The sequence below is a fragment of the Salmo salar genome, chromosome ssa19 (assembly GCF_905237065.1).
Source record: "Salmo salar chromosome ssa19, Ssal_v3.1, whole genome shotgun sequence".
Lineage (NCBI taxonomy): Eukaryota > Metazoa > Chordata > Actinopteri > Salmoniformes > Salmonidae > Salmo > Salmo salar.
This window is the reverse complement of record NC_059460.1, coordinates 61,245,509-61,270,930: the sequence shown is the minus strand read 5'-3', so window position 1 is coordinate 61,270,930 and position 25,422 is coordinate 61,245,509. Positions and strand designations below refer to the sequence as shown.

At 44.1% G+C, this 25,422-nt stretch overlaps 2 protein-coding genes and 1 long non-coding RNA gene across 3 annotated transcripts; 2 read left to right on the top strand and 1 right to left on the bottom strand.

The window, feature by feature from the left end:
• The first annotated feature begins 225 nt into the window (after window positions 1–225).
• Window positions 226–8,007, top strand: LOC106579364 (EF-hand calcium-binding domain-containing protein 3). Its single transcript, XM_014159203.2, has 11 exons — window positions 226–315; window positions 475–561; window positions 772–857; window positions 1,823–1,893; window positions 2,202–2,345; window positions 2,983–3,057; window positions 3,287–3,404; window positions 4,115–4,263; window positions 4,807–4,949; window positions 7,240–7,365; window positions 7,777–8,007. Exons 2-11 carry the CDS (start codon window positions 508–510, stop codon window positions 8,005–8,007), a joined length of 1,197 nt encoding a protein of 398 aa, XP_014014678.1. The 5' UTR covers window positions 226–315; window positions 475–507.
• A 12,301-nt stretch (window positions 8,008–20,308) lies between these two features.
• Window positions 20,309–21,463, bottom strand: LOC106579365 (uncharacterized). The gene is made up of 4 exons (XR_001322634.2): window positions 21,309–21,463; window positions 20,913–20,960; window positions 20,628–20,733; window positions 20,309–20,489 (listed from the first exon to the last, which is right to left on the bottom strand). It is a non-coding gene; the product is annotated as an uncharacterized lncRNA (long non-coding RNA).
• Window positions 21,464–21,727: 264 nt separating this feature from the next.
• LOC106579367 (uncharacterized) lies at window positions 21,728–24,853 on the top strand. The gene is made up of 4 exons (XM_045702573.1): window positions 21,728–22,111; window positions 22,233–22,425; window positions 22,631–23,234; window positions 23,847–24,853. The coding sequence occupies exons 2-4, from the start codon at window positions 22,298–22,300 to the stop codon at window positions 24,117–24,119; spliced, it is 1,005 nt and encodes a 334-aa protein (XP_045558529.1). The 5' UTR covers window positions 21,728–22,111; window positions 22,233–22,297; the 3' UTR covers window positions 24,120–24,853.
• Window positions 24,854–25,422: the final 569 nt, after the last annotated feature.

The window sequence follows — 25,422 nt, the reverse complement described above, 5'->3', positions numbered from 1 at the left end:
TGTTCAAGATAAAACGGCAGGTGCGAGACAGAGTAATTGGGATTTCTCCAACTTTGTCGAACAAATAAGAAACGTCACTGATGCGTCCGTCATAGGTAACCCATGACACTTGTGTCCCCAAAATTAGTGCAAATGAAATGGCTGTGAGAACCTGAGTCCCTTCGATCGTTTCTATAAGAGGTGCTTTGGGAACTGATGTTGGAAACAATTCCTTTTACTCTCAACGTGAGAACATAAAATGGGCAATTCTGATCGTTAACTTTAGAAGGCCTATAAGTAACCAATGTGATAATTTCAGCGTTTTCATTTTAGATGGTAAGCTTATTTTGAACGTATTTTTTTAGGTAATAGAATTAGGATCAAGAATACGTCATTTAATAGGACCTCTATGATGTAGGGTTGTGACGTCATGGTTTTGATATAATTTTATACTCCCATCACTGCACTAAAACTCTCCAATTGTCCTTCCTGCAGGGTCAACACCCTATGTGAGCTTATCTGAGAAGCATGGACCATCCCATACCTGTCACAATGAGAGAAACCCCAGCAGGCAGGATGAAGGTTAGGCTGGTAACATACATTTCCCACTATTTAGCCTTTTTATTATATTGGTGAAAAAGTAAAAAGTAAGACAACGATAGGCTATTGATATAATAAGACAAACATATTCTACTAGGGAAAAAACAAACAGGTTATTGATATAATAATAACTACAACATTTTTCATAAAAAAACGTTTCCTAAATAATTCACATATCACTTGTATTTCTAGGGCACCCAAAACCCTGTGGGTCAGGGCAGCAGAGACATAGACCCCAACAGGATAACCTCAGACTTGAAGGAAGTCCTAGATTCTCTGTGAGTACGCGTTGTTTTCTTCTTCAGATTTTTGATCAGAACAACATGAATCAGACAAGCATTATATGCTACTTGGCCTACTCCTCCAATGGATCGTACAAAACATTAAGCACACCTGCTCTTTTCATGACAGACTGACCAGGTGAATCCAGGTGAAAATCTATGATTCCTTATCAATGTCAATCCTCTTCAATCAGTGTAGATGAAGTAGAGGAGACATGTTAAAGAAGGATTTTTAAGCCTTGAGATATGGATTGTGTATGTGTGCCATTCAGAGGGTGAATGGGCAAGACAAAATATTTAAGTGCCTTTGAACGGGGTATGGTAGTAGGTGCCAGGCACGCCGATTTGTGTGAAGAACTGCAACTCTGCTGGGGTTTTCACACTCAACAGTTTCCTGTGTGTATCAAGAATGGTCCACTACCCAAAGGACATCCAGCCAATTTGACACAACTGTGGGAAGCAGTGGAGTCAACATGGGCCAGCATCAATGTTCCCTCTAAGCTGCAGCGCTGGAGAAATATCAGCCCGCATAGAAAAGCACGAGACTGAATTTCACTCAACTTTCTGGAGTTTCTAGGGGGGAACAAAATATTAGGACGGTTTACCTTAATGTTTTGTACACTCAGTGTAAAGTGCAGTCTGTTTTATCTTTCCAAGATTTTGAAACTACATCTCTTACCTCAATTTGTCTTTCTGCAATTTTCACCTCCTATTTCCTCACCTCCTTGTCAATTGTATTGAAGGAGAAGGTCCAAGGTACTTCCTCTCGCACCTTCTCCTTCAAGGCGTTTTGACAAGGAGATGAGGAGAGAGGAGGCGAGGAATCTAGAAGAGATTAATTGAGCAAGTATGCCAACAGTGCTGAGTCAGTATTATTGAATATAAAGAGGTTTTAGAATTTTAGAACTGTTTGATGACAATGTCCCTTCTTACCAATGTCACACCATGGCTCTGACCAACAGGGGTGTGGGTCAGCTTAAGGACTTGGCAACCATGGTTGCAGAGGAGCCACTGTCGGACGCTCAAGTTGAAGGTGACATGACATTACCTTGTGACACCAATAATGAAAAAAGACAAACACAATAATTTCTATACTTTAAATGAGTGTCAATCGCTATGCATGCCTGTCAAAGAATTTAAAATGAAAAGACGGTTAATTCCAGTAGCACAAAAAGAAAAATAATACAATTTGAAAAATTGTGTATTTAAGGGATCTCAAGCTTAAGTCTTGGTCATAGGACCTTCATCAGTGTACAAACCAGCCATTTTCAACCAGAAGGAGTTTGTTTTCTCCTCGGGGACAATCAAGTTAATCCTTTCCTATTCTATCCTATCCAATAGCGTTCCAGGCTGTCTTTGAGCTGTTTGCCACCGATAGTCATGGCTGCATCAACGTAGTGGGTCTCTCCTCCCTATTGGACACAGTAAACATGAGACTCAGCCCCGAGCAGACTGAGGCTGCCCTACATAGGGCCGACTATGACGGTGAAGTCACTCACAAGGACATACACATGCAATGTATCCCAATGCAGGATCAAGGAATTACGCTATTGGAAATTTCACAAGATGAAAACATTCCGTTTGCAATCTAACATGTTCCACTGAATGTGAAATGCCTTTATAACCTGCTTCCAATACATTTGAAATGTATTTAGGAACTAAAAATTAACTCCAAACTAGCCTTTCAGATGTTTGTGAAATCAAAGACGGGTAGAATATGGGGTGGGTGTGAGTAGTCGATTCAAGGTTTGTACTCAATTGCTTATTAACAAATACTCAAGATGTACAAATGCAGCTATTTATCAGGTAAAATGTATAAGCACAGAGAACATTTCAAACTTTTAAATGTGTGTGGAGTATGTCAAGTGCAGTAATTATGTTAAATTATGTTTTCAGTTGTGTATCAGAACAACCACAGGCTTAATTGGAAGATCCAATAGGATACTTTTTTGCCATCAGCCCCGTTTCACGCTAACATGCAATAACTTGATTACTCAAAATTATTTCGATGAGAGTACTCCAACATAGACGTTCTTTCAAATGCCCATCCCTAGTAGAACATATGAAAGCTATCTGTAATTTTATTGTAAGGAACAATAATTAAAATGTGATTTGTTTCTAGGAGATGGTGAGGTAGGTTTTCAAGACTTTCTGTGTGTGATGACAGACAGTCAGAAGTTCGCCAGGTGTATAAAAGGTAAAAAGCCTGTAAGAGAGAAAAGTGTGTTTTGACAGATTTTAGATGGCATGCACATGTTCACAATTACATTATTTTTTCAAGCCATGAAACAGGTGCCAACTGCTCCCTCTACTCCTCCTCCCTCAATCCCTCCCTTTCTATCCCTCTCCATTGTCACCCTCTGTTCTTCCCCTTTCCCTCTCCATCAAACCTACCCCTCTCCCCCTCTCCCTCTCTCTCCTTGTAGCAGAGTCTCCTGACCCATCTCAGAGTGTGGATCAGTCAGACTCTGTATTCTACAAAGCCTTGAATCAGATGCTGAATGCAGGCCTCATTCCCAGCAGTGCCACTGGGGAGATAGTTCGGTAAAATACAAACGTTCCTTCTCTGAAAATATACACTAGCAGTACTTCTGGTCAGGCACTACATGTATGCACGATTTATTTGTTATTTTTTTTAAATATATTTTAAAAAGATATAGCCCCCTTTTCTCCCCAATTTCGTGATATCCAATTACGATCCAATTACTATCTTGTCTCTTCGCTGCAACTCCTCAACAGGCTCAGGAGATGCGAAGGTCGAGTCATGTGTCCTCCGAAACATGACCCGCCAAACCGCCCTCCTTAACACCCACCCACTTAACCCGGAAGCCAGCCACACCAATGTGTCGGAGGAAACACTGTTCAACTGATGACCAAAGTCAGCCTGCAGGCGCCCGGCCCGCCATATGGAGTCGCTGGAGCGTGATGAGGCAAGTAAAGCCCCCCTGGCCAAACCCTCCCCTATCCCATACAACGCTGGGACAATTTTGCGCCGCCCGAAGGGACTCCCGGTCACGGCCGGTTGTGACACAGCCTGGGATCTGTAGTGATGCCTCAAGCACCGCGATGTAGTGCCTTACACAGCTGCGCCCCTCGGGAGGTCCCAAGAATTGTGAGGTTTATTATGAGAATAAATATTAGAGTAAATCATTTGAGTAAACTGTTGCTCATGACAAAATATGAAGAACAAAGCCCCAAAATAAAATGTTGTCAGCTTAAGTTCTCGTTCTTTGAGTCTCTCTGTCTCCACCCAGGTATTACCATAAGAAGTCGCTGCGTCATGTGTTGCGGGTGGCGCCGCATCAGGACAAGAGCAGGGGTCACGTGATCACCTACTACGCCAAGGGGGCCCATCTGGTGGGCCTGCAGCCCAAGCAGCTGATGAAGTACATCAAACCCAACGGTGAGCAATGTATGGGCAATGTCTGTGTAACGTCTGAACAACAACGTTTGACCAGTGTTTGAGAACCACATCTAAACTACATAATTTCAGTTCCTGGTTTAATTTTGTGTATATTACTTCCCCTCTTTAGCACAGGAGGTTGGTGGCACCTTAATTGGGGAGGACGGGCTTGTGGTAATGGCTGGAGCGGAATCAACTACATCAAACACATGGTTTCCATGTGTTTCAAGCCATTCCATTTTCTCCGTTCCACCATTATTATGAGCCGTCCTCCCCTCAGCAACCTCCCGTGCTCCTTACCTATCTTTACATTTTACACTGTACACTACCGTTCAAAAGTTTGGGGTCACTTAGACATTTCCATGTTTTTGAAAGAAAAGCAAATTTTTTGTCCATTAAAATAATATCTAATTGATCTGAAATACAGTGTACAATTTTGCATTTCTTTAAAAAACAAACGCATTTCTAAGTGACCTTTGGCAACATTGGATTACTGAATTTAATTTAATCCGAGTCACTGCGTTGTGTGTGTGACTCTCTCAGCTCCCAGTACCAGCCCATACTCTAAGCGGCCCAGCCTGAACGTCAAGTCAAAGGTCATGGTGGGCAAGCGGGTGGCGACACAGGGAAGTGTCCCCTCTGCCAAGACCTGGAAGACCGTGGAGATCGAGGAGCGCATCAGACAGGTATGAGCTAAAACGACTGAAGGGTTAGAGACAATTCCATTTAAATTCAGTAAATTCAGCCAATTCGGTTTACTTTATTTACTTGCGCCTTTATTTAGCCAGGTAAGTCATCGAGAATAAATAAATGATATTTTACAATAACGACCTGAATTGACTGAAAATGCATCTGGATCACCGCTGTATTGCATGCTGTGTTGAATATTGTCAAGTCTACACCTTTTTTCATTTATGTAACCAAACTTTATCTAGATGTTGTCTTCCCTGGCTTCTTATTGTAATTCAGTTCTGAATCAGCAATTAATGAATTATTATCCCAATTTATGAATCTAAAAATAAAAGGATAATAGCAGGGGAAGTTTAGTATATTTTCCCCAAATATGAAAAGACGGCGATATAAAAGCCGACGTGGGGGCACCCTGACGAAACTACGGCAGTGATTAAATAAACCTCCTCTACCCTCTGTTCTATTGGCGAATGTACAATGACTGAAGAACAAACTAGACGAGCTCCGTTCAAGACTATCCTATCAACGGGACCTGAAGAACTGTAATATCCTATGCTTCACGGAGTCGTGGCTGAACGAGGACATGGTTTAAGTAATTTCAACAGTTTTTTTCTATGCATCAGCAGGACAGAACGGCAGCGTCTCGTAAATTCAAGGGCGTGTCTCTTTGTTAACAACAGCTGGTGTGCAATCTCTAATATTAAGGAAGTCTCGAAGATCTGCTCGCCTGAGTTAGAATACCTTATGATACGCTGTGTAGACCATACTATTTACCAAGAGAGTTTTCATCTATATTTTTTGTAGCTGTCTATTTACCACCACAAACCGATGCTGGCACTAAGACCGCACTCAATGAGCTATATAGGACCATAAGCCAACAAGAAAATACTCATCCAGAGGTAGCACTTCTAGTGGCCGGTGATTTTAATGCAGGAAAACTGTAATCCGTTTTACCTTGTTTCTACCAGCATGTCACCTATGCAACTAGAGGGGAAAAAAACTCTTGATCACATTTACTCCACATAGAGACACATACAACGCTCTCCCTCGCCCTCTATTTGGCAAATCTGACCATAACTCTATGCTCCTGATTCCTGCTTACAAGCAAGAACAAACAGGAAGTACCAGTGACACGCTCAATTAGGAAGTGGTCCGATGAAGCGGATGCTACTCTACAGGACTGTTTTGCTGGAATATGTTCTGGGATTCATCCAATGGCATTGAGGAGTTTACCACATTAGTCATCGGCTTAATTAAGTGCATTGACGACATTGTCCCCACAGAGACCGGACATACATATCCCAACCAGAAGCCGTGGATTACAGTCAACATCTGCACTGAGCTAAAGGCTTGAGCTGCCATTTTCAAGAAGTGGGACACTAACCCAGATGCTTATAAGAAATCCTGCTACACCCTCCGACGAACCATCAAACAGGCAATGCGTCACCACAGGACTAAGATCCAATCCTACTACACCGGTCTGACGCTTGTCAGATGTGGCAGGGCTTGCAAACTATCACGGATTACAAAGGGAAACCCAAGCACGAGCTACCCAGTGACACGAGCCAACTAGACGAGCCAAATGCCTTCTATGCTCGCTTCGAGGCAAGCAAAAGTGAACCACGCATAAGAGCACCAGCTGTTCCGGACGAATGTGGAATCATGCTCTCCTTAGCCGATGTGAGTAAGACCTTTAGACAGGTTAACATTCACAAGGCCGCAGGGCCAGACGGATTAGCAGGACGCATACTAAGAGCATGCGCTAACCAGCTGACAAGTGACTTCATTGACATTTTCAACCTCTCCCTGACCCAGTCTGTAATACCTACATGTTTCAGCAGACCAACATAGTCCCTACGTGAGAATGCTGTTCATTGACTACAGCTCAGCGTTCAACACCATAGTGCCCTCGAAGCTCATCACTAAGCTAAGGTCCTTGGGACTGAACACCTCCCAACTGCAACTGGATCCTGGACTTCATGACGGGCCGCCCCCAGGTGGTGAGGGTAGGCAACAACACATTCGCCATGCTGACCCTCAACACGGGGGCCCTTCAGGGGTGCGTGCTTAGTCCCCTCCTGTACTCCCTGTTCACCCACTACTCTGTGGCTGCGCAAGACTCCAACACCATCATTAAGTTTGCCGACGACACAATGCTGGTAGGCCTAATCACCGATGACAATGACACAGCCTATAGGGAGGAGATTGTGGGTTACTCTCTCTCTCTCTCTCTCTCTCTCTCTCTCTCTCTCTCCACTTCCTTCTGTCCCTCCCTCCCTCTCACAGTTATCAATCAAGTACCCAGGAAAGGAGACTAAGGACATGATCACTCCGGTCAAGATCAAGGTGGACCTGCAAGTGAAGGACAGAGAACGTCTCACCTATGACAACATCAACCAAATACGCCGCAAGGTGCTCCAGCTCACACTATAACAACAACATCATGCATTTGTCATTTTAGTCAATACCTTTGCAGTATTTCAGTTAAATATGGCCATGTTTGAGTCTTCCCCTCTTTCCTCCTGTCTCTGTCTCCCCCTTCCATCTATTCCAAATCTTCTCAGCAAAGATGCCTCTCTCTTCTCTTCATCCCTGCCATTTTTATGTAACAATGTGCTATGTGCTATGTAATACGTGTGACTACAACGTAGGGCTACTGTACAAACAATATCTCTGCTTGGAAAGGCCTGATTAAAGTGAGTTACTCTCTACTTCCCTCTCTCTCCTCCATCTCTGTATCCCTCTATTTCTCTTTATCTCTATATATATTTATCTATCTCCTTCGCTCCCTCCCTCCCTCCCTCCGTCCCTCTCTCACCCCAGTCCAAAGAGGGCTTGAACACCTACCTGGAGACGCTGAGCCAGTACAAGCAGCGGGACGCCTGGGACTCCTGGGGCTCGCTGCAGAGCTACCACAGCTCTCTGGGCCACAATGCCTTCTCTGACACATTCTCCACCTACAGCTGGAGCTGGAGTGGCTGCCGCAACATGCTGCAGCCCCGCGACCTGCTGGAAGAGAGGCATAACTTGCCTCTGCTGCCACACCAGTATTAGAGAGCAGGGAGTATGGAGGGAGTATGGATGATTTCCAATTAAAAGCAAGAAATATGTAGATTTTGTACTACATCCAATTCTTTAAAAAAAATGTTACCAATCTTTTTCTCCCCAATTTCGTGATTACGATCCTGTCTCATCGCTGAAACTCCCCAACGGGCTCGGGAGAGGCGAAGGTTGAGTCATGTGTCCTCTGAAACATGACACACCAAACCGCGCCTCTTAACACCCGCTCGCTTAACCCAGAAGCCAGCCGCACCAATGTGTCGGAGGAAATACTGTTCAACTGACAACCGGAAGTAGGCCTGCAGGCGCCTGGCCCACCACAAGGAGTTGCTAGAGAGCGATGAGCCAAGTAAAGCCCCCGTGGCCAAACCTTCCCCAAACCCGGACGACGCTGCCCTATGGGACTCCTAGTTACAACCGGTAATGACCCCAGGCTGTAGTGACACCGCATCACTGCGATGCAGTGCCTTAGACCACTGTGCCACTCGGGAGGCCACTTCATTGTATTCTTAATACACTACATGACTAAAAGTATGTGGACACCTGCTCGTCGAACATCTCATTCCAAAATCATGGGCATTAATATGGAGTTGGCACTGATGTTGGGCGATTAGGCCTTGCTCGCAGTCGGTATTCCAATTCATCCCAAAGGTGTTGGCCGGGGTTGAGGTCAGGGCTCTGTGCAGGCCAGTGAAGTTCTTCCACACCAACCTCGACAAACCATTTCTGTATGGACCTCACTTTGTGCATGGGTGCATTGTCATGCTGAAACAGGAAAGGGTCTTCCCCAAACTGTTGCCACAAAGTTGGAAACACAGAATCGTCTAGAATGTAATTGTATGCTATAGTGTTAAGATTTCCCTTCACTGGTACTAAGGGGCCTAGCCCGAACCATGAAAAACAGCCCAAGACCCATATTCCTCCTCCAATAAACTCTACAGTTGGCACTATACAGTTGAAGTCGGAAGTTTACATACACTTAGGTTGTAGTCATTAAAACTCGTTTTTCAACCACTCCACCAATTTCTTGTTAACAAATTATAGTCTTGGCAAGTCGGTTAGGACATCTACTTTGTGCATGACACAAGTAATTTTTCCAACAATTGTTTATAGACAGATTATTTCAGTTATCATTCACTATTTCACAATTCCAGTGGGTCAGAAGTTTACATACACTAAGTTGACTATGCCTTTAAACAGCTTGGAAAATTCCAGAAAGGCTAATTGACATCATTTGAGTCAATTGGAGGCGTACCTGTGGATGTATTTCAAGGCCTACCTCCAAACTCAGTGCCTCTTTCCTTGACATCATGGGTAAACGAAAAGAAATCAGACAAGACCTCAGAAAAATTATTGTAGACCTCCACAAGTCTGGTTCATCCTTGGGAGCAATTTCCAAACACCTGAAGGTACCACGTTCATCTGTACAAACAATAGTACGCAAATATAAACACCATCGGACCACGCAGCCATCATATAACTCAGGAAGGAGACGCATTCTGTCTCCTAGAGATGAACGTACTTTGGTGCAAGAAGTGCAAATCAATCCCAGAACAACAGCAAAGGACCTTGAAGATGTTGGGGGAAACAGGTACAAAAGTATCTATATCCACAGTAAAATGAGTCCTATATCGACATAACCTGAAAGGCCGCTCAGCAAGGAAGAAGCCACTGCTGGAGTTGTCAACCGTGATGGCGAGATCATGGAACGGGCAGTCCTTCCCCGGGAGGAAGAGCAGCTCCGTCTTGCCGAGGTTCAGCTTGAGGTGGTGATCCATCATCCACACTGATATGTCTGCCAGACATGCAGAGATGCGATTCGCCACCTGGTTATCAGAAGGGGGAAAGGAGAAGATTAATTGTGTGTCGTCTGCATAGCAATGATAGGAGAGACCATGTGAGGATATGACAGAGCCAAGTGACTTGGTGTATAGCGAGAATAGGAGAGGGCCTAGAACAGAGCCCTGGGGGACACCAGGGGTGAGAGCACGTGGTGCGGAGACAGATTCTCGCCACGCCACCTGGTAGGAGCGACCTGTCAGGTAGGACGCAATCCAAGCGTGGGCCGCGCCGGAGATGCCCAACTCGGAGAGGGTGGAGAGGAGGATCTGATGGTTCACCGTATCAAAGGCAGCAGATAGGTCTAGGAGGATGGGAGCAGAGGAGAGAGAGTTAGCTTTAGCAGTGCGGAGAGCCTCCGTGACACAGAGAAGAGCAGTCTCAGTTGAATGACCAGTCTTGAAACCTGACTGATTTGGATCAAGAAGGTCATTCTGAGAGAGATAGCAGGAGAGCTGGCCAAGGACGGCGCGTTCAAGAGTTTTGGAGAGAAAAGAAAGAAGGGATACTGGTCTGTAGTTGTTGACTTCGGAGGGATCGAGTGTAGGTTTTTTCAGAAGGGGTGCAACTCTCGCTCTCTTGAAGACGGAAGGGACGTAGCCAGCGGTCAAGGATGAGTTGATGAGCCAGGTGAGGTAAGGGAGAAGGTCTCCGGAAATGGTCTGGAGAAGAGAGGAGGGGATAGGGTCAAGCGGGCAGGTTGTTGGGCGGCCGGCCGTCACAAGACGCGAGATTTCATCTGGAGAGAGAGGGGAGAAAGAGGTCAAAGCACAGGGTAGGGCAGTGTGAGCAGGACCAGCGGTGTCGTTTGACTTAGCAAACGAGGATCGGATGTCGTTCTTTTCAAAATGGTTGACGAAGTCATCCGCAGAGAGGGAGGAGGGGGGAGGGGGAGGAGGATTCAGGAGGGGGAGAAGGTGGCAAAGAGCTTCCTAGGGTTAGAGGCAGATGCTTGGAATTTAGAGTGGTAGAAAGTGGCTTTAGCAGCAGAGACAGAAGAGGAAAATGTAGAGAGGAGGGAGTGAAAGGACGCCAGGTCCGCAGGGAGGCGGAGTTTTCCTCCATTTCCGCTCGGCTGCCCGGAGCCCTGTTCTGTGAGCTCGCAATGAGTCGTCGAGCCACGGAGCAGGAGGGGAGGACCGAGCCGGCCTGGAGGATAGGGGACATAGAGAATCAAAGGATGCAGAAAGGGAGGAGAGGAAGGTTGAGGAGGCAGAATCAGGGGATAGGTTGGAGAAGGTTTGAGCAGAGGGAAGAGATGATAGGATGGAAGAGGAGAGAGTAGCGGGAGAGAGAGAGCGAAGGTTGGGACGGCGCAATACCATCCGAGTAGGGGCAGAGTGAGAAGTGTTGGATGAGAGCGAGAGGGAAAAGGATACAAGGTAGTGGTCGGAGACTTGGAGGGGAGTTGCAATGAGATTAGTGGACGAACAGCATCTAGTAAAGATGAGGTCAAGCGTATTGCCTGCCTTGTGAGTCGGGGGGGGAAGGTGAGAGGGTGAGGTCAAAAGAGGAGAGGAGTGGAAAGAAGGAGGCAGAGAGGAATGAGTCAAATGTATTTGGTTAAGGTGTATGTAAACTTCCGACTTCAACTGCACATTCGGGCAGGTAGTGTTATCCTGGCATTGGCCTAACACAGATTTGTCTGTCGGACTGCTCGATGGTGAAGCATGATTCATCACTCCAGAGAACGCGTTTCCACTGCTCCAGAGTCCAATGGCGGCGAGCTTAACACCACACCAGCAGACGCTTGGCATTGCGCATGGTGATCTTAGGCTTGTGTGTGGCTGCCCGGCCATGGAAATGCATTTCATGAAGCTCCTGACGAACAGTTCTTGTGCTGACGTTGCTTCCAGAGGCAGTTTGGAACTCGGTAGCGAGTGTTGCAACTGAGGACAGATTATTTTTACGAGCTATGTGCTTCAGCACTTGGTGGTCCTGTTCTGTGAGCTTTTGTGGCCTACCACTTCGCGGCTGAGCCGTTGTTGCTCGTAGACATTTCCACTTCACAATAACAGCACTTACAGTTGACCGGGGCAGCTCTAGCAGGGCGGACATTTGACGAACTGACTTGTTGGAAAGGTGGCATACTATGACGGTGCCACATTGAAAGTCACTGAGCTCTACAGTAAGGCCATTCTACTACAAATGTTGCATGGCTGTGTGCTCGATTTTATACACCTGTCAGCAATGGGTGTGGCTGAAATATCAGAATCCACTAATTTGAAGGGGTGTCCACATATTTTTGTATATATATATATATATATAACTGCTCAAAAAATAAAGGGAACACTTAAACAACACATCCTTGATCTGAATGAAAGAAATAATCTTATTAAGTACTTTTTTCTTTACATAGTTGAATGTGCTGACAACAAAATCACACAAAAATAATCAATGGAAATCCAATTTATCAACCCATGGAGGTCTGGATTTGGAGTCACACTCAAAATTAAAGTGGAAAACCACACTACAGGCTGATCCAACTTTGATGTAATGTCCTTAAAACTAGTCAAAATGAGGCTCAGTAGTGTGTGTGGCCTCCACGTGCCTGTATGACCTCCCTACAATGCCTGGGCATGCTCCTGATGAGGTGGCGGATGGTCTCCTGAGGGATCTCCTCCCAGACCTGGACTAAAGCATCCGCCAACTCCTGGACAGTCTGTGGTGCAACGTGGCATTGGTGGATGGAGCGAGACATGATGTCCCAGATGTGCTCAATTGGATTCAGGTCTGGGGAACGGGCGGGCCAGTCCATAGCATCAATGCCTTCCTCTTGCAGGAACTGCTGACACACTCCAGCCACATGAGGTCTAGCATTGTCTTGCATTAGGAGGAACCCAAGGCCAACCGCACCAGCATATGGTCTCACAAGGGGTCTGAGGATCTAATCTCGGTACCTAATGGCAGTCAGGCTACCTCTGGCGAGCACATGGAGGGCTGTGCGGCCCCTCAAAGAAATGCCACCCCACACCATGACTGACCCACCGCCAAACCGGTCATGCTGGAGGATGTTGCAGGCAGCAGATCGTTCTCCACGGCGTCTCCAGACTCTGTCACGTCTGTCACATGTGCTCAGTGTGAACCTGCTTTCATCTGTGAAGAGCACAGGGCGCCAGTGGCGAATTTGCCAATCTTGGTGTTCTCTGGCAAATGCCAAACGTCCTGCACGGTGTTGGGCTGTAAGCACAACCCCCACCTGTGGACGTCGGGCCCTCATACCACCCTCATGGAGTCTGTTTCTGACCGCAGACACATACACATTTGTGGCCTGCAGGAGGTCATTTTGCAGGGCTCTGGCAGTGCTTCTCCTGCTCCTCTTTGCACAAAGGCGGAGGTAGCGGTCCTGCTGCTGGGTTGTTGCCCTCCTACGGCCTCCTCCACGTCTCCAGACACAGCAAACCTTCTTGCCACAGCTCGCATTGATGTGCCATCCTGGATGAGCTGCACTACCTGAGCTTGTGTGGGTTGTAGACTCCGTCTCATGCTACCACTGGAGTGAAAGCACCGCCAGCATTCAAAAGTGACCAAAACATCAGCCAGGAAGCATAGGAACTGAGAAGTGGTCTGTGGTCCCCACCTGCAGAACCACTCCTTTATTGGGGGTGTCTTGCTAATTGCCTATAATTTCCACCTGTTGTCTATTCCATTTGCACAACAGCATGTGAAATGTATTGTCAATCAGTGTTGCTTCCTAAGTGGACAGTTTGATTTCACAGAAGTGTGATTGACTTGGAGTTACATTGTGTTGTTTAAGTGTTCCCTTTATTTTTTTGAGCAGTGTATATATATATATATATATATATATATATATATATATATAGTGTATATGCCATTTAGTCAACCCTTTTCTCCAAAGTGACTTACAGTACAATGAGTACATACAATAGTACTTATGACTGACTGATGAGCATGGCATCAATTGCTGAAATGTATATTTCAATGTGACTACTCATTGCTTTTTGAATTGGGTGACAAGATTTTTAAACCTTTTTCCAGAAGTACTTTTCACAATTGTATTATTTTACATGAGCCATTACATATCTGTGTATGAATTAGAGGTCGACCGATTAATGGGAATGGCCGAGTAATTAGGGCCGATTTCAAGTTTTCATAACAATCGGTAATCAGTATTTTTGACCACCGATTTGCCGATTTAAAAAAAATATATATTAAAAAAATATATATTTTATTTTGTATTTTTACACCTTTATTTAACTAGGCAAGTCAGATTAAGAACACATTCTTATTTTCAATGACGGCCTAGGAACGGGGGTTAACTGCCTTGTTCAGGGGGGATTCGGGGATTCGTTTTTGCAACCTTCCGGTTACTAGTCCAACGCTCTAACCACCTGCCTTACATTGCACTCCACGAGGAGCCTGCATGGCCGGCTGACTACCTGTTATGCGAGGGCAGCAAGAAGCCAAGGTAAGTTGCTAGCTAGCATTAAACCTATCTTATAAAAAACTATCAATATTAACATAATCACTAGTTAACTACACATAGTTGATGATATTACTAGTTTATCTAACGTGTCCTGCGTTGCATATAATTGATGCGGTGCCTGTTAATTTCTCATTGAATCACAGCCTACTTCGACAAACGGGTGTTGATTTAACAAGCGCATCTGCGAAAAAAGCACTGTCGATGCACCAATGTACCTAACCATAAACATCAACGCCTTTCTTTAAAACCAATACACAAGTATATATTTTTAAACCTGCATATTTAGTTAATATTGCCTGCTAACATGAAATTGTGTCACTTATCTTGCGTTCATTGCACGCAGTCAGGGTATATGCAACAGTTTGCCTGGCTCGTTGCGAACTAATTTGCCAGACTTTTACGTAATTATGACATAACATTGAAGGTTGTGCAATGTAACAGGAATATTTAGACATAGGGACCCATTAGATAAAATACGAAACGGTTCCGTATTTCACTGAAAGTAAAAACTTTTGTTTTCGAGATGATAGTTTCCAGATTTGACCATATTAATGACCTAAGGCTCGTATTTCTGTGTGTTATTATGTTATAATTAAGTCTATGATTTGATATTTGATAGAGCAGTCTGACTGAGCGATGGTAAGCACCAGCAGGCTCGTAAGCATTCATTCAAACAGCACTTTAGTTCATTTTGCCAGCAGCTCTTCGCTGTGCTTCAAGCAGTTTATGACTTCAAGCCGGGTGGGTATAATTTGTGGAACGTTCCAACACGCACTACCCTCTGTAGTGCCTTGCGGTTGGAGGCTGAGCAATTGCCGAACCAGGCAGTGATGCAACCAGTCAGGATGCTCTCGATGTTGCAGCTGTAGAACCTTTTGAGGATCTCAGGACCCATGCCAAATCTTTTTAGTTTCCTGAGGGGGAATAGGCTTTGTCGTGCCCTCTTCACGACTGTGTTGGTGTGTTTGGACAATTCTAGTTTGTTGGTGATGTGGACACCAAGGAACTTGAGGCTCTCAACCTGCTCCACTACAGCCCCGTCGATGAGAATGGGGGCGTGCTCGGTCCTCCTTTTCCTGTAGTCCACAATCATCTCCTTAGCCTTGGTTGCGTTGAGGGATAGGTTGTTATTCTGGTACCACCCGGCTAGGTCTCTGACCTCCTCCCTATAGGCTGTCTCGTCGTTGTCGGTGACACTGTTGTGTCGTCTGAAAACTTAATGATGGTTTAGGAGTCGTGCCTGGCCATGCAGTCGTGGGTGAACAGGGAGTACAGGAGGGGACTGAGCACGCACCCCTGGGGGGGCTCCAGTGTTGAGGATCAGTGTGGCAGATGTGTTGCTACCTACCCTCACCACCTGGGGGCGGCCCGTCAGGAAGTCCAGGATCCAGTTGCAGAGGGAGGTGTTTAGTCCCAGAATCCTTAGCTTAGTGATGAGCTTTGAGGGTACTATGGTGTTGAACGCTGAGCTGTAGTCAATGAATAGCATTCTCACATAAGTGTTCCTTTTGTCCAGGTGAAAGGGCAGTGTGGAGTGCAATAGAGATTGAATCATCTGTGGATCTGTTTGGGCGGTATGCAAATTGGTGTGGGTCTAGGGTTTCTGGGATAATGGTGTTGATGTGAGCCAATACCAGCCTTTCAAAGCACTTCATGGCTACGGACATGAGTGCTACGGGTCTGTAGTCATTTAGGCAGGTTGCCATTCAGGCAGGTTGCCTTGATGAGCAAAAAAGACTGTATAAAATAAATTAATACAATTGAAGAAGGCAGACAGACATAAGCGCAGAGAGAGGATATCAATGTTCTGGAAAGATGCTGAATGGAGGGATAGTCTAAGATCCCACCAAACGTGTTCACCAATCTCATAAAACATTTTAGAAAAAGGCTCAGTGCCGAGGGCCACGGAGTATTGATGACAGGGGTGCCAATCATTTTGACCCCTATCTTTTTTAAATGTGTTTTTTTTACAAATGTCTTTCTCTGAGCAGTTGTATTAGTATAAAATAATATGATTCAAAAATGTTTTTCTTCATACAAAAGGGTTCAGTATTTGTATTGTTTATTTTATACAGTCTTTTTTGCTCATCTATATCAAGGTTGCAATTATTTTGGACCTGACTGTACTTAACATATCTACATGTACTAATTTGCCTGACAATGGAATTCAGGCATGACACAATGACAAGATAAAAATGATTATTGTGGATACTGGCTCTCTCACAAGTCTAACATATCCTATTCTTCAGAAACCAAACTAGAATAGAAGCATTTTTAGTTCTCACAGTCTTCAAATGATGGATTATCATAGGACCCTTTAACCTAAACATCTTAAATCAGACCTCACGGTCCAACAATTTTTCACTGGCTCATTCCTTAAAGAGTTTAAGCTTCATGTTTGGTTTGAGAGTGGTTTGTGTAATGGTTGGCAACTTGTCAATGACTCATGACCTAAAATCACAAATTCCACTTCTGTCCTTTCCCAAATGTTGACTTAAAAGGACCTGTGTCTCGAATTAAGTGGTTGTGATAAAACTAAGTCACTTCCGAAGAGGAGGGCGCTATCCTACTATCGCCTAAAGCAGGGTTTCCCAAACTCGGTCCTCGGGACCCCAAAGGGTGCACGTTTTGGTTTTTGCCCTAGCACTACACAATTGATTCGAATAATCAACTAATCATCAAGCTTTGAGCATTTCAATCAGCTGTGTAGTGTTAGGTCAAAAACCAAAACATGCACCCCTTCGGGTCCCGAGGACCAGGTTTGGGAAACTCTGGCCTAACGTTCTGTCTTTTCACAAATGGAACTCATCAGACAATAGTTGACTTGAGTTATAGCCTACTTTTGATAGACAAAAAGACAATGACGTACCCCCAGTGAGCATTATTGGTTGATATTTGTTTCGTCCGCCCTAGCCTTGATTTCAAAGTCCACAGATTTTTGGTCTGGTCTGGACCGGCCTAGGTTTGGCCCAAAAATGTATTTGGACATATGATATACCCCAGTGAGCACTGACTGACGCAGGACATCCATGGACATTGACTATTGGTTCATTTTTGTTCCTTCCGCCATGGCCTTGATTTCAATGTCTACAGACTTAGATTTTTGGTCCATCTGGACCTGTCTTTATTTAGCCCAAACATAGACTATGATTGGTTCAAATTTGATCCAGTCCGGACCCAGCCTCAGCATTTGGCAAAAATTGGAGACATATGGTTTTCAGTGGAAACGGAAGAGAGACTATGAATCGACTTCCGCTTTTGGATGTGTGAAAAGATAAAAGATATAACTTGATATAATATAATATAATATTGCCTGTTTTTCTTTGAGATGGAATTCTTGATACAAAGTCAACAGACACCACATACCAATTTTGTTGATGTCGTCTTTGGCAGAGATTCCATTAATGCTAGATAACGCTAGCTAATATCTGGCCAGCAGCTAGCTATGGCATGCTTGCTATCTTGCTTTCTGAAGTTGTTTCCATCCTGAATATTAACAGGGCGACACTCCATCTTAACTCCTCCTCCACATTTACTGGATTGGTTGAACAGTGCAGAAGAGAACCTTCCCCGACATTTGACCAGAATGTGGGTAATTTAGTTTCAGGCGTTTCTTTTACCCATGCTACATTACGTTAATCCGGAGCTGCCAAATTTGGTCTTGTTTTGGGGGCAGAGCTCATTTGAATAATACCCAGGGTGCTTTGCAAGTGTTCATGTTTACATTTTCAATTTGGTCATTTAGCAGACACTTATCCAGAGCCACTTACAGTGCATTCAACTAAGGTAGCTAAACAACTACATAGCACAGTCATGCACTCCCACAGTTTTAATTTGAAGAACCCCTAAAGGACACTCCAGGAACCTTCTCTTTTTAGAGTGTAGAAAGTAAAATGTTTCTGTAACCCTTACTGAGAAGTTAAAGAGTTCAGTTGGTGGTGTCAGAAAACTTTGAACATGTTCACTGCCAATTCTAAAGCTTTTGAAAAGGATAAGGTAAGTGCAAGTGACAGATGGTAGCAATAATAACTGTTCTCCATTTTACTCCAATTTGATATTTTATTTGAAAATAAAATGTATGAATGTAACATAGACTTTTCAATGTACATGTAGATGTAAGTGAAATGATGTATGGTTGAAATGTAGCCGTAGAAATAACGACCAAAAAAATACTTATTTTCCATATTCATATATGATGACTTTTCAACTTTCACTTAGAACTGAAAATTAACTTGTCTTCAATGTCAGACAAATACATGTTTTTAAATGTCATCTTTTCAACATACGTAAAAGATGTATTTTCAACTTTCACTTAGAACTGAAAATTAACGTGACCTTTTTTTAACGTGACGTCTTTTCAGCGTCTTTTTAATGGCAATAGCCTCACTCTTAGAAACATTGATGCTTGTTGGCTCCGGGGTGAAGATTCCACTAGATACAGATCTAGGATCCGCTTCCCCTCCCCCAACTTAACCTTAACCATTAGTGGGGGAAAATGCAAAATTGACCCAAGATCAGTGTCTAGGTACAGTTTCACCCTTTACCTGCTTGTTGAGGAATTTCAGGAGTATTTTTCAAGGTCCCTGTCCCACTGAAACATATATATGGAACGTGTGGGAACAGGATGAAGAATCATGAACATATTTGGAATACACACTCAGAGATAGAAAAGATTGAGCTTCCCCATCTGTGCTTTTCCTGTTTGGAATTCCTTGGAATTTGTCAAAACTGAGCAATTTCCTTCTGATAACGATTAGTGTGTAGAACCAGGAAGGCGTGGGGCTTTGAATGCTGATTTTATCCCCTTTATGTAATTCTGACAATTACCATGATCTCTATTGCTGCGTTTTCACAGGCAGCCCAATTCTGATCTTTTGCCCAATTATTGGTCTTTTGATGACCAATCAGATCTTTTAACAATAATTGGTCCAAACATCAGATTTGGGCATCCTGTGTAAACGCAACCAATGAGGTCCATAGAATAGATCAGGTTAGAATCATTATTTTGGCTGTATTGTGTGTGTTCCATCCATCAATAAATTAATAAATCAATTCCAAATAACCATAGGATTTCCAATTCTACATTATGGATAGGCCATGCTGAATCCTTTCTCCAGCTTTTGAGAATATTTTTTGTGATAATATCAAGATGTCATACTATGTTCTCGTCAGATATCCAGGTTAAAACCAGATGAAGAAATATTTTCTGGTTGCTAAAAAGTCAGACAAAATATCCTCTAACAATCAGTATACAACTTGACCAGGAAGACGTCATTGCAACCTTTTGCCTACTGTAGTTTTAATGAATTTAGTGACACTGAAAACACATCGTGGCTTTCAAAACAGTTCGATCGTTCCTGATTTCATGGTGTACTAACTTTCCTTCACAAGAGATCAAAGAGTAACAAGCGTGGCGATCTTGAAATTATTTAACTCACACAGCCTTCTCATGGCCCATCAATCACCATGCTTCTTCACTAGCCCACGTGGTTTGCCTGCTAAACCATTTCAGATGCTTCTGAACTTTACCACCAGCCTCACCAACTCTAAGTGTGTAGCCCAGTGTCATGCTATTTTTCCTTCTTGTCCTCTCGTTGCTCTTTAATCCATTTGTAATAATGCATGATTGTTATTACTGTAAATTCCAACCCACCATATTTTATTTAAAAGTTGTTGAAAACATTATTCCATGAGTAACTATGGTTACTATTACCGATCATTGTAGAGGTTCACTTTTTTTTCAAATAATTAATTGACTGTTGGTTGGAGAGAACAAAGTTTATAAAGAGATTGATACTATGAGGTATCCAGTAAAAATGAGCCTATACCTGCAGTATCACATATTTGACCTAGTGACTCCCAATGAAATGCAAATTAGTACTATAATGTATGAGACTGAGGGTATTTTAATGCTATGGGGTTCTCCGACTGATAAAACATCGATCTGTCGTAGGGACTGTTTGTTGGAGTAGTATCAAGAGGCAGCAGGATCAAGTGCTAAATAGAGTTCAGTTTATTAAGTGTAAAAGTGGTGCCAGGTTAAGTGTGTAAGTCAGAATATTTACATAACATCTACAACATATTTACTGTAGCTCTCTTCACGACAACAGACACAGGTTTGTTCTTTGAAACGGGCGTTTATTGCATTGCACGTCTTTTTCTCCGATGCATCCACGTCACGCCGTGAGAACTATATGTTTGAATGAACACAGTAACGTTGATAAATTATACAGTACTGAAACAAAGAAATACAAATGGCGCTCGGCGCAACAATACAAGTGGAACTTGGCACGACTATAAAAAAAGTTCTATAGGTTGAACAAAATACCTCGTTGGCTGCTTGTCCTGAAAAGAGGTTCTTGAATTCTTAAAGTCCCTTGAAAGTCCCTTTACTGTCCTTCTTAGCCTCTGCCATCAACAATTATGACTCAGATCTGCTTAAGTTAGATTGCACACAGTCAATTAACAAATTCCGTAGCAGTAACACAACAGAGAACGTTAGTTCCGGGATGGAACATAAAAACACAATCAATGGCCTAACGTTAATCAAATAAACCTTGAATTATGTATTAATCATGCATAGTGAACACAGCATCTATGTAACAACACTTACATTTACATTGATAATCAGACCAGGGTCGGTCCTTACTGTTCTGCCACCCTAGGAGAGACCAAAAATACCAACCGCAAAACTAGAATCATTTCAGTAAGCAAAATAACTTTGAAAAGATGTCTAAAATACATATTTTCCGGATGTTGAAATCAGGCAAATTTTTGGTTCTGAATGAAAATAGAAAAGACGCCTGTAAATGATGTCTTTTCTATTTATCTATGTTTTGACCAAATCAAGGCTGGTCCAGACCGTACAAAACTTGAAGCAAACAGACGTCTATGATTGGTTTTTTGGTCTGCACCAAATCTGAACCAATGTCAGTGGATGTGGAAATCAAGGCCAGTCCGAACTACACCAAAAAATGTTTATGAATGCCCATCTATGTGGTAAGCCTACCGTTTGTAAAAGAAAAAAAAGATGTCTGTTCTGGACCAAAAGAGAGACATCAGCTCGTGCTTACTGGGTTGCAGTGTAACGGAGACGCTGAGAGTCGAGGTGCAGGTGAAACATTGAATAAAACATGGAAAGAAACATAACAGTATAAACACAGGAACAATACTGACTGGGGAAAGAACCTAATGGAGTGCCAGATAAAGGGGAGGTAAGTGAGGTAATGGAGTCCAGGTGTGCCTCATGACGTGCAGGTGCGCGTAATGATTGATGCCAGGTGTGCGTGATGATTGATCCCAGGACCGGTGGTTAGTATACTGGTGATGTCGAACGCTGGAGGGGAGGAGCGGGAGTATACGTGACAGTACACCCCCCCCCCCCCACCCCCACCCGAGAAACCATCAGGCATGTTGTCAGCAGCCTTGAGGAGGCAAGTGCTGCTGTCTGAGGAGGAGAAGAGGAGGCAGCTGAAAATAAAGATAAACATCGCATACTTCATTGCGAAAGAAGAAGAACCTTTCGGCAAATTTGGGCCGCTTATCAGACTCCACCACAAAAACGGAGTTGACATTAATCCCACATATGACAATGATGTAAGATGTACGGAGATGATCGGTCAAATTGCTAACATAATTAGGAGAGCCTGTCAGCGAAGCTGAAAGCCGCAAAGTATATTGCCGTTCTAATAGACGGAGACACTGATATATCCAACACCGAATGCGAGATTGTCTACGTACGCTTGTTGGAGGATGGGAAGCCAGTCAATCTCTTGGTTGGACAACAGACCCTTGAGTACTCTCATGCCATTGGTAAGTTGTTCCTCTTTATAGGCTTTATTCTTGTGTAAAGTTGAATCATTATTCATAATGAAGATAATTTAGTTTGTCAGAAATACTTTTGTATAATTGTTTTTTGGGGTTGTCATTCGAGGTGTTTTGGATGCCACCAAGGCCACATTTCGTGCTGTTTGCCCAGAGGAAGATGGAGGGTCATGGATGAAGAAGTGCATCTCCTTCGGGGCAGATGGTGCCTCCATAAACATGGGCCACCGTGGGGGAGTGATTGCCCACCTGCAGAGAGAGGCAGGGGGGCATATAATCCCAATCCACTGTATGCCACATAGGTTTGTAACTAATAAATCCTCTATGATTTAGTTTTATTTGCTAGCAGAGAATTTTAAACAATACTGTGTGTGTGTGTGTGTCTGTGTGCGAGCGCTAAGTGCTGGAATGGTAAATACCACAGAATTATTGTTTTCTGTTGGTACAAGAGACAGGGGGGGAAGGAGACAGTGAATTGTTTGGAAGATTCTGTTCTGACTTTCACAGATTAGAGCTGGCAATACTGACCATCCAGAAAAAAGAGCCAAAGGCATCTGTCGTGTACGATCTTCTGAATCTGATATGGAAGACGTATCACTTCAGCGGAAAATCCAAACGAGAGCTCTATGTTCTCGGACAAGAGCTCGGTGTGGATATTTGCACACCATCTAGCGTCAAGGGAACTCGCTGGATCCCCCATGTCCACAGAGCCCTCAAAGTGTTCCTACGACATGGACAAGACAAGGACCTTGGATGGATCCCCCATGTCCACAGAGCCCTCAAAGTGTTCCTGCAGCATGGACAAGACAAGGACCTTGGATGGATCCCCCATGTCCACAGAGCCCTCAAAGTGTTCCTACGGCATGGACAAGACAAGGACCTTGGATGGATCCCCCATGTCCACAGAGCCCTCAAAGTGTTCCTGCAGCATGGACAAGACAAGGACCTTGGATGGATCCCCCATGTCCACAGAGCCCTCAAAGTGTTCCTGCAGCATGGACAAGACAAGGACCTTGCCACTGACGAAGGCCAGTACTCCGTTGTTCTGCAGCACATGGAGCACCTGGCAGTAGCATCAACAACAGCGGAAGTTCAAGGGCGGGCAAAGAAGGTCAGTTTTACACAGGAAATGGAATACCACACTAGTTTTAAAAAATAGGTTAAAGACTCAAATGAACTTTAAGAATCAAGCAATTGAGAGGTGACAATTTATTTACTCACTACTTAACAGGTAAATCGGGAAATGGAGAATGCACTCCTTTGTGTATTCTGCCATTTTCTTTCAGACATGTTTAAAGAGCTATCCTCACTTAGCCTCACCCTGCAAAGGAATGACCTGATCCTCCCCCAAGCCACATCAGAGTTGAGGAAGACAGTGACCAGACTGGAAGCACTAAAGCTTAGGGCAAAGGCAGGAGGCATACTGGAGAAGATCCAGACCATGCTTGCTCAGCAGCAGGGTGATGAGAGGAGATTCCAGGTGTGTTAGGATGAGAGCTTATTAGGATGTAAGAGAAATCGATGATTAAAATCGATGATTAAGACAGATTCTCAGTGTGAGAATCAATGTATTTGTTGCCCAATAGAACGATTTGAGGATAAGGAGGGAAATGCAGTGGAGAAGTCTTTAAAAACAATTTATGGGAGACAGACAAATGGCCAGACATTTCATTATGTGTTGGTGTGTGTGTCTCTGTTTGTGTGTGTGTTATTTCTGTTAAAGGGAATAACACTGAAGGGGGATCTGAAAGGCTTCACGGACCTCACCAATCCCCAGCTGAAGCAGCATATTGAGGCGGCCATCAACATCGGCGTGGATGATTTCAAAGCCAGGTTTGGTGGTTTGCTGAAGGATGCGGGTGTCCAGACCCCAGTGGAGTCTTTCAGAGTGCTAAACCCTGACACATGGCCAGAAGACCAGGCCAGCCTTCTCACCTTTGGCGATGATGGTGTGGCATACCTGATGAGGCATTTCAAGGAGCCTCTAGAGAGCTAAGAATTTATTTTACACTGCATTGCCATATGAGACAATGTTATGTTTGCATATTTGCAAACTCACTTGTGCTGTTCAATCCTGCAGATCGGGGTGCAACATGGCTGCAATCCAGGATGAGTGGCAGGGGCTGAAAATCCTGGTCAGCCACAATTTCAAGGACAAGTCCTACAGTGGCTTGTGGGAGACCATATTGACAAAGGACCACTACATGCACGATTACAAGGTAGACTAACAGTCCTGAGTGGTTATGTATGGTATCCTATGGTTGGTTTTGATAAGTTAATGGTAAGAGTTTAAATGAAATTGAAAGATATATTTTCCATGGAACATACTGGAGTTGGTGCAGCTTATGCTGGTGCTGCCCATTTCAGCCGCCCAGTGTTAATGGTAAGAGTTTAAATGAACCGGATTAAGAATTCAACAAGAAGCTGCCTTGGGGTCTCCACCACCGAAGACCTGATGAGGATCAGCCTGGAGGGGCCTTCTGTCGAGGAGTTCGATCCCACTCCTGCCGTGGACCGCTGGCTGACCTCTAAGCGTGCCAGACGGCCAACATACAAAAGCAGCTGGAAAACTGATATCCTTTACGTCTAGTAGGCTTTGGTCAATGTGTGATTTTGGTGGTATGTGCTGTTCCACAGATGTGTGTCCCTTAGTACACGCACACACACTCACACACGCAGTATAAATATGTATGTAATAAATTGGTTGTTAATAAATTCTGTTCCATTTTTCACTGTGCTCCTAAATTTCTTTGGGTGCTCCTACATTTTTTTCATTTAGGAGCACATGTACTCCTTGGGAAAAAAGTTAGCGTAGAGCACTGTGCTGCTACCCCTCTCTCTGCCCTACGGGTGATCAAAGATGTATTTGAACAGAGCCATGAACCCCTCATATGAATCTAGCTCCTCTCCCAGACAGCAGTGGCCCATTCCAACACCCGCCCAATCAGCAGAGAAATAACCGTGGGAAACTTGGACCTCTCGGTGGTGGGGGGCTCCCATCTGGTGCGAGAAGTAGAGGGAGCACTGAAGAAGGAAGCCACGGCATTTAGATGGGGTTCTGTAATATTTATCCGGGAGGCAACGAACCTCTTCCATAGCCATCCCCAGTTGTGCCAGCTTGTCATGGTGATGACGAGCAGGGGCTCGTCGACCATCTGGGAGATATTTTGTTTTCCTGCTGGCTCCATTGTTGGAGTCAGTATTCTGTAACGGAAAACAACAGCTGGAAAATGAGTCGGAAGCACAGTAGCATTTGGATGCATTTTAATAATGCATCCAATAATATTACAACACAGTGT

Bases quoted from the DNA above. Each gene is read 5' to 3' on its own strand.
- LOC106579364 (XM_014159203.2), top strand. From the start codon at position 508: ATGGACCATCCCATACCTGTCACAATGAGAGAAACCCCAGCAGGCAGG. The intron at 858-1,822 runs GTGAGTACGCGT...TCTGACCAACAG, and splicing joins AAGGAAGTCCTAGATTCTCT to GGGTGTGGGTCAGCTTAAGG. The intron at 3,058-3,286 runs GTAAAAAGCCTG...CTCTCCTTGTAG, and splicing joins GTTCGCCAGGTGTATAAAAG to CAGAGTCTCCTGACCCATCT.
- LOC106579367 (XM_045702573.1), top strand. From the start codon at position 22,298: ATGAAGAAGTGCATCTCCTTCGGGGCAGATGGTGCCTCCATAAACATG. The intron at 22,426-22,630 runs GTTTGTAACTAA...TGACTTTCACAG, and splicing joins ATCCACTGTATGCCACATAG to ATTAGAGCTGGCAATACTGA. The intron at 23,235-23,846 runs GTCAGTTTTACA...TTTCTGTTAAAG, and splicing joins TTCAAGGGCGGGCAAAGAAG to GGAATAACACTGAAGGGGGA.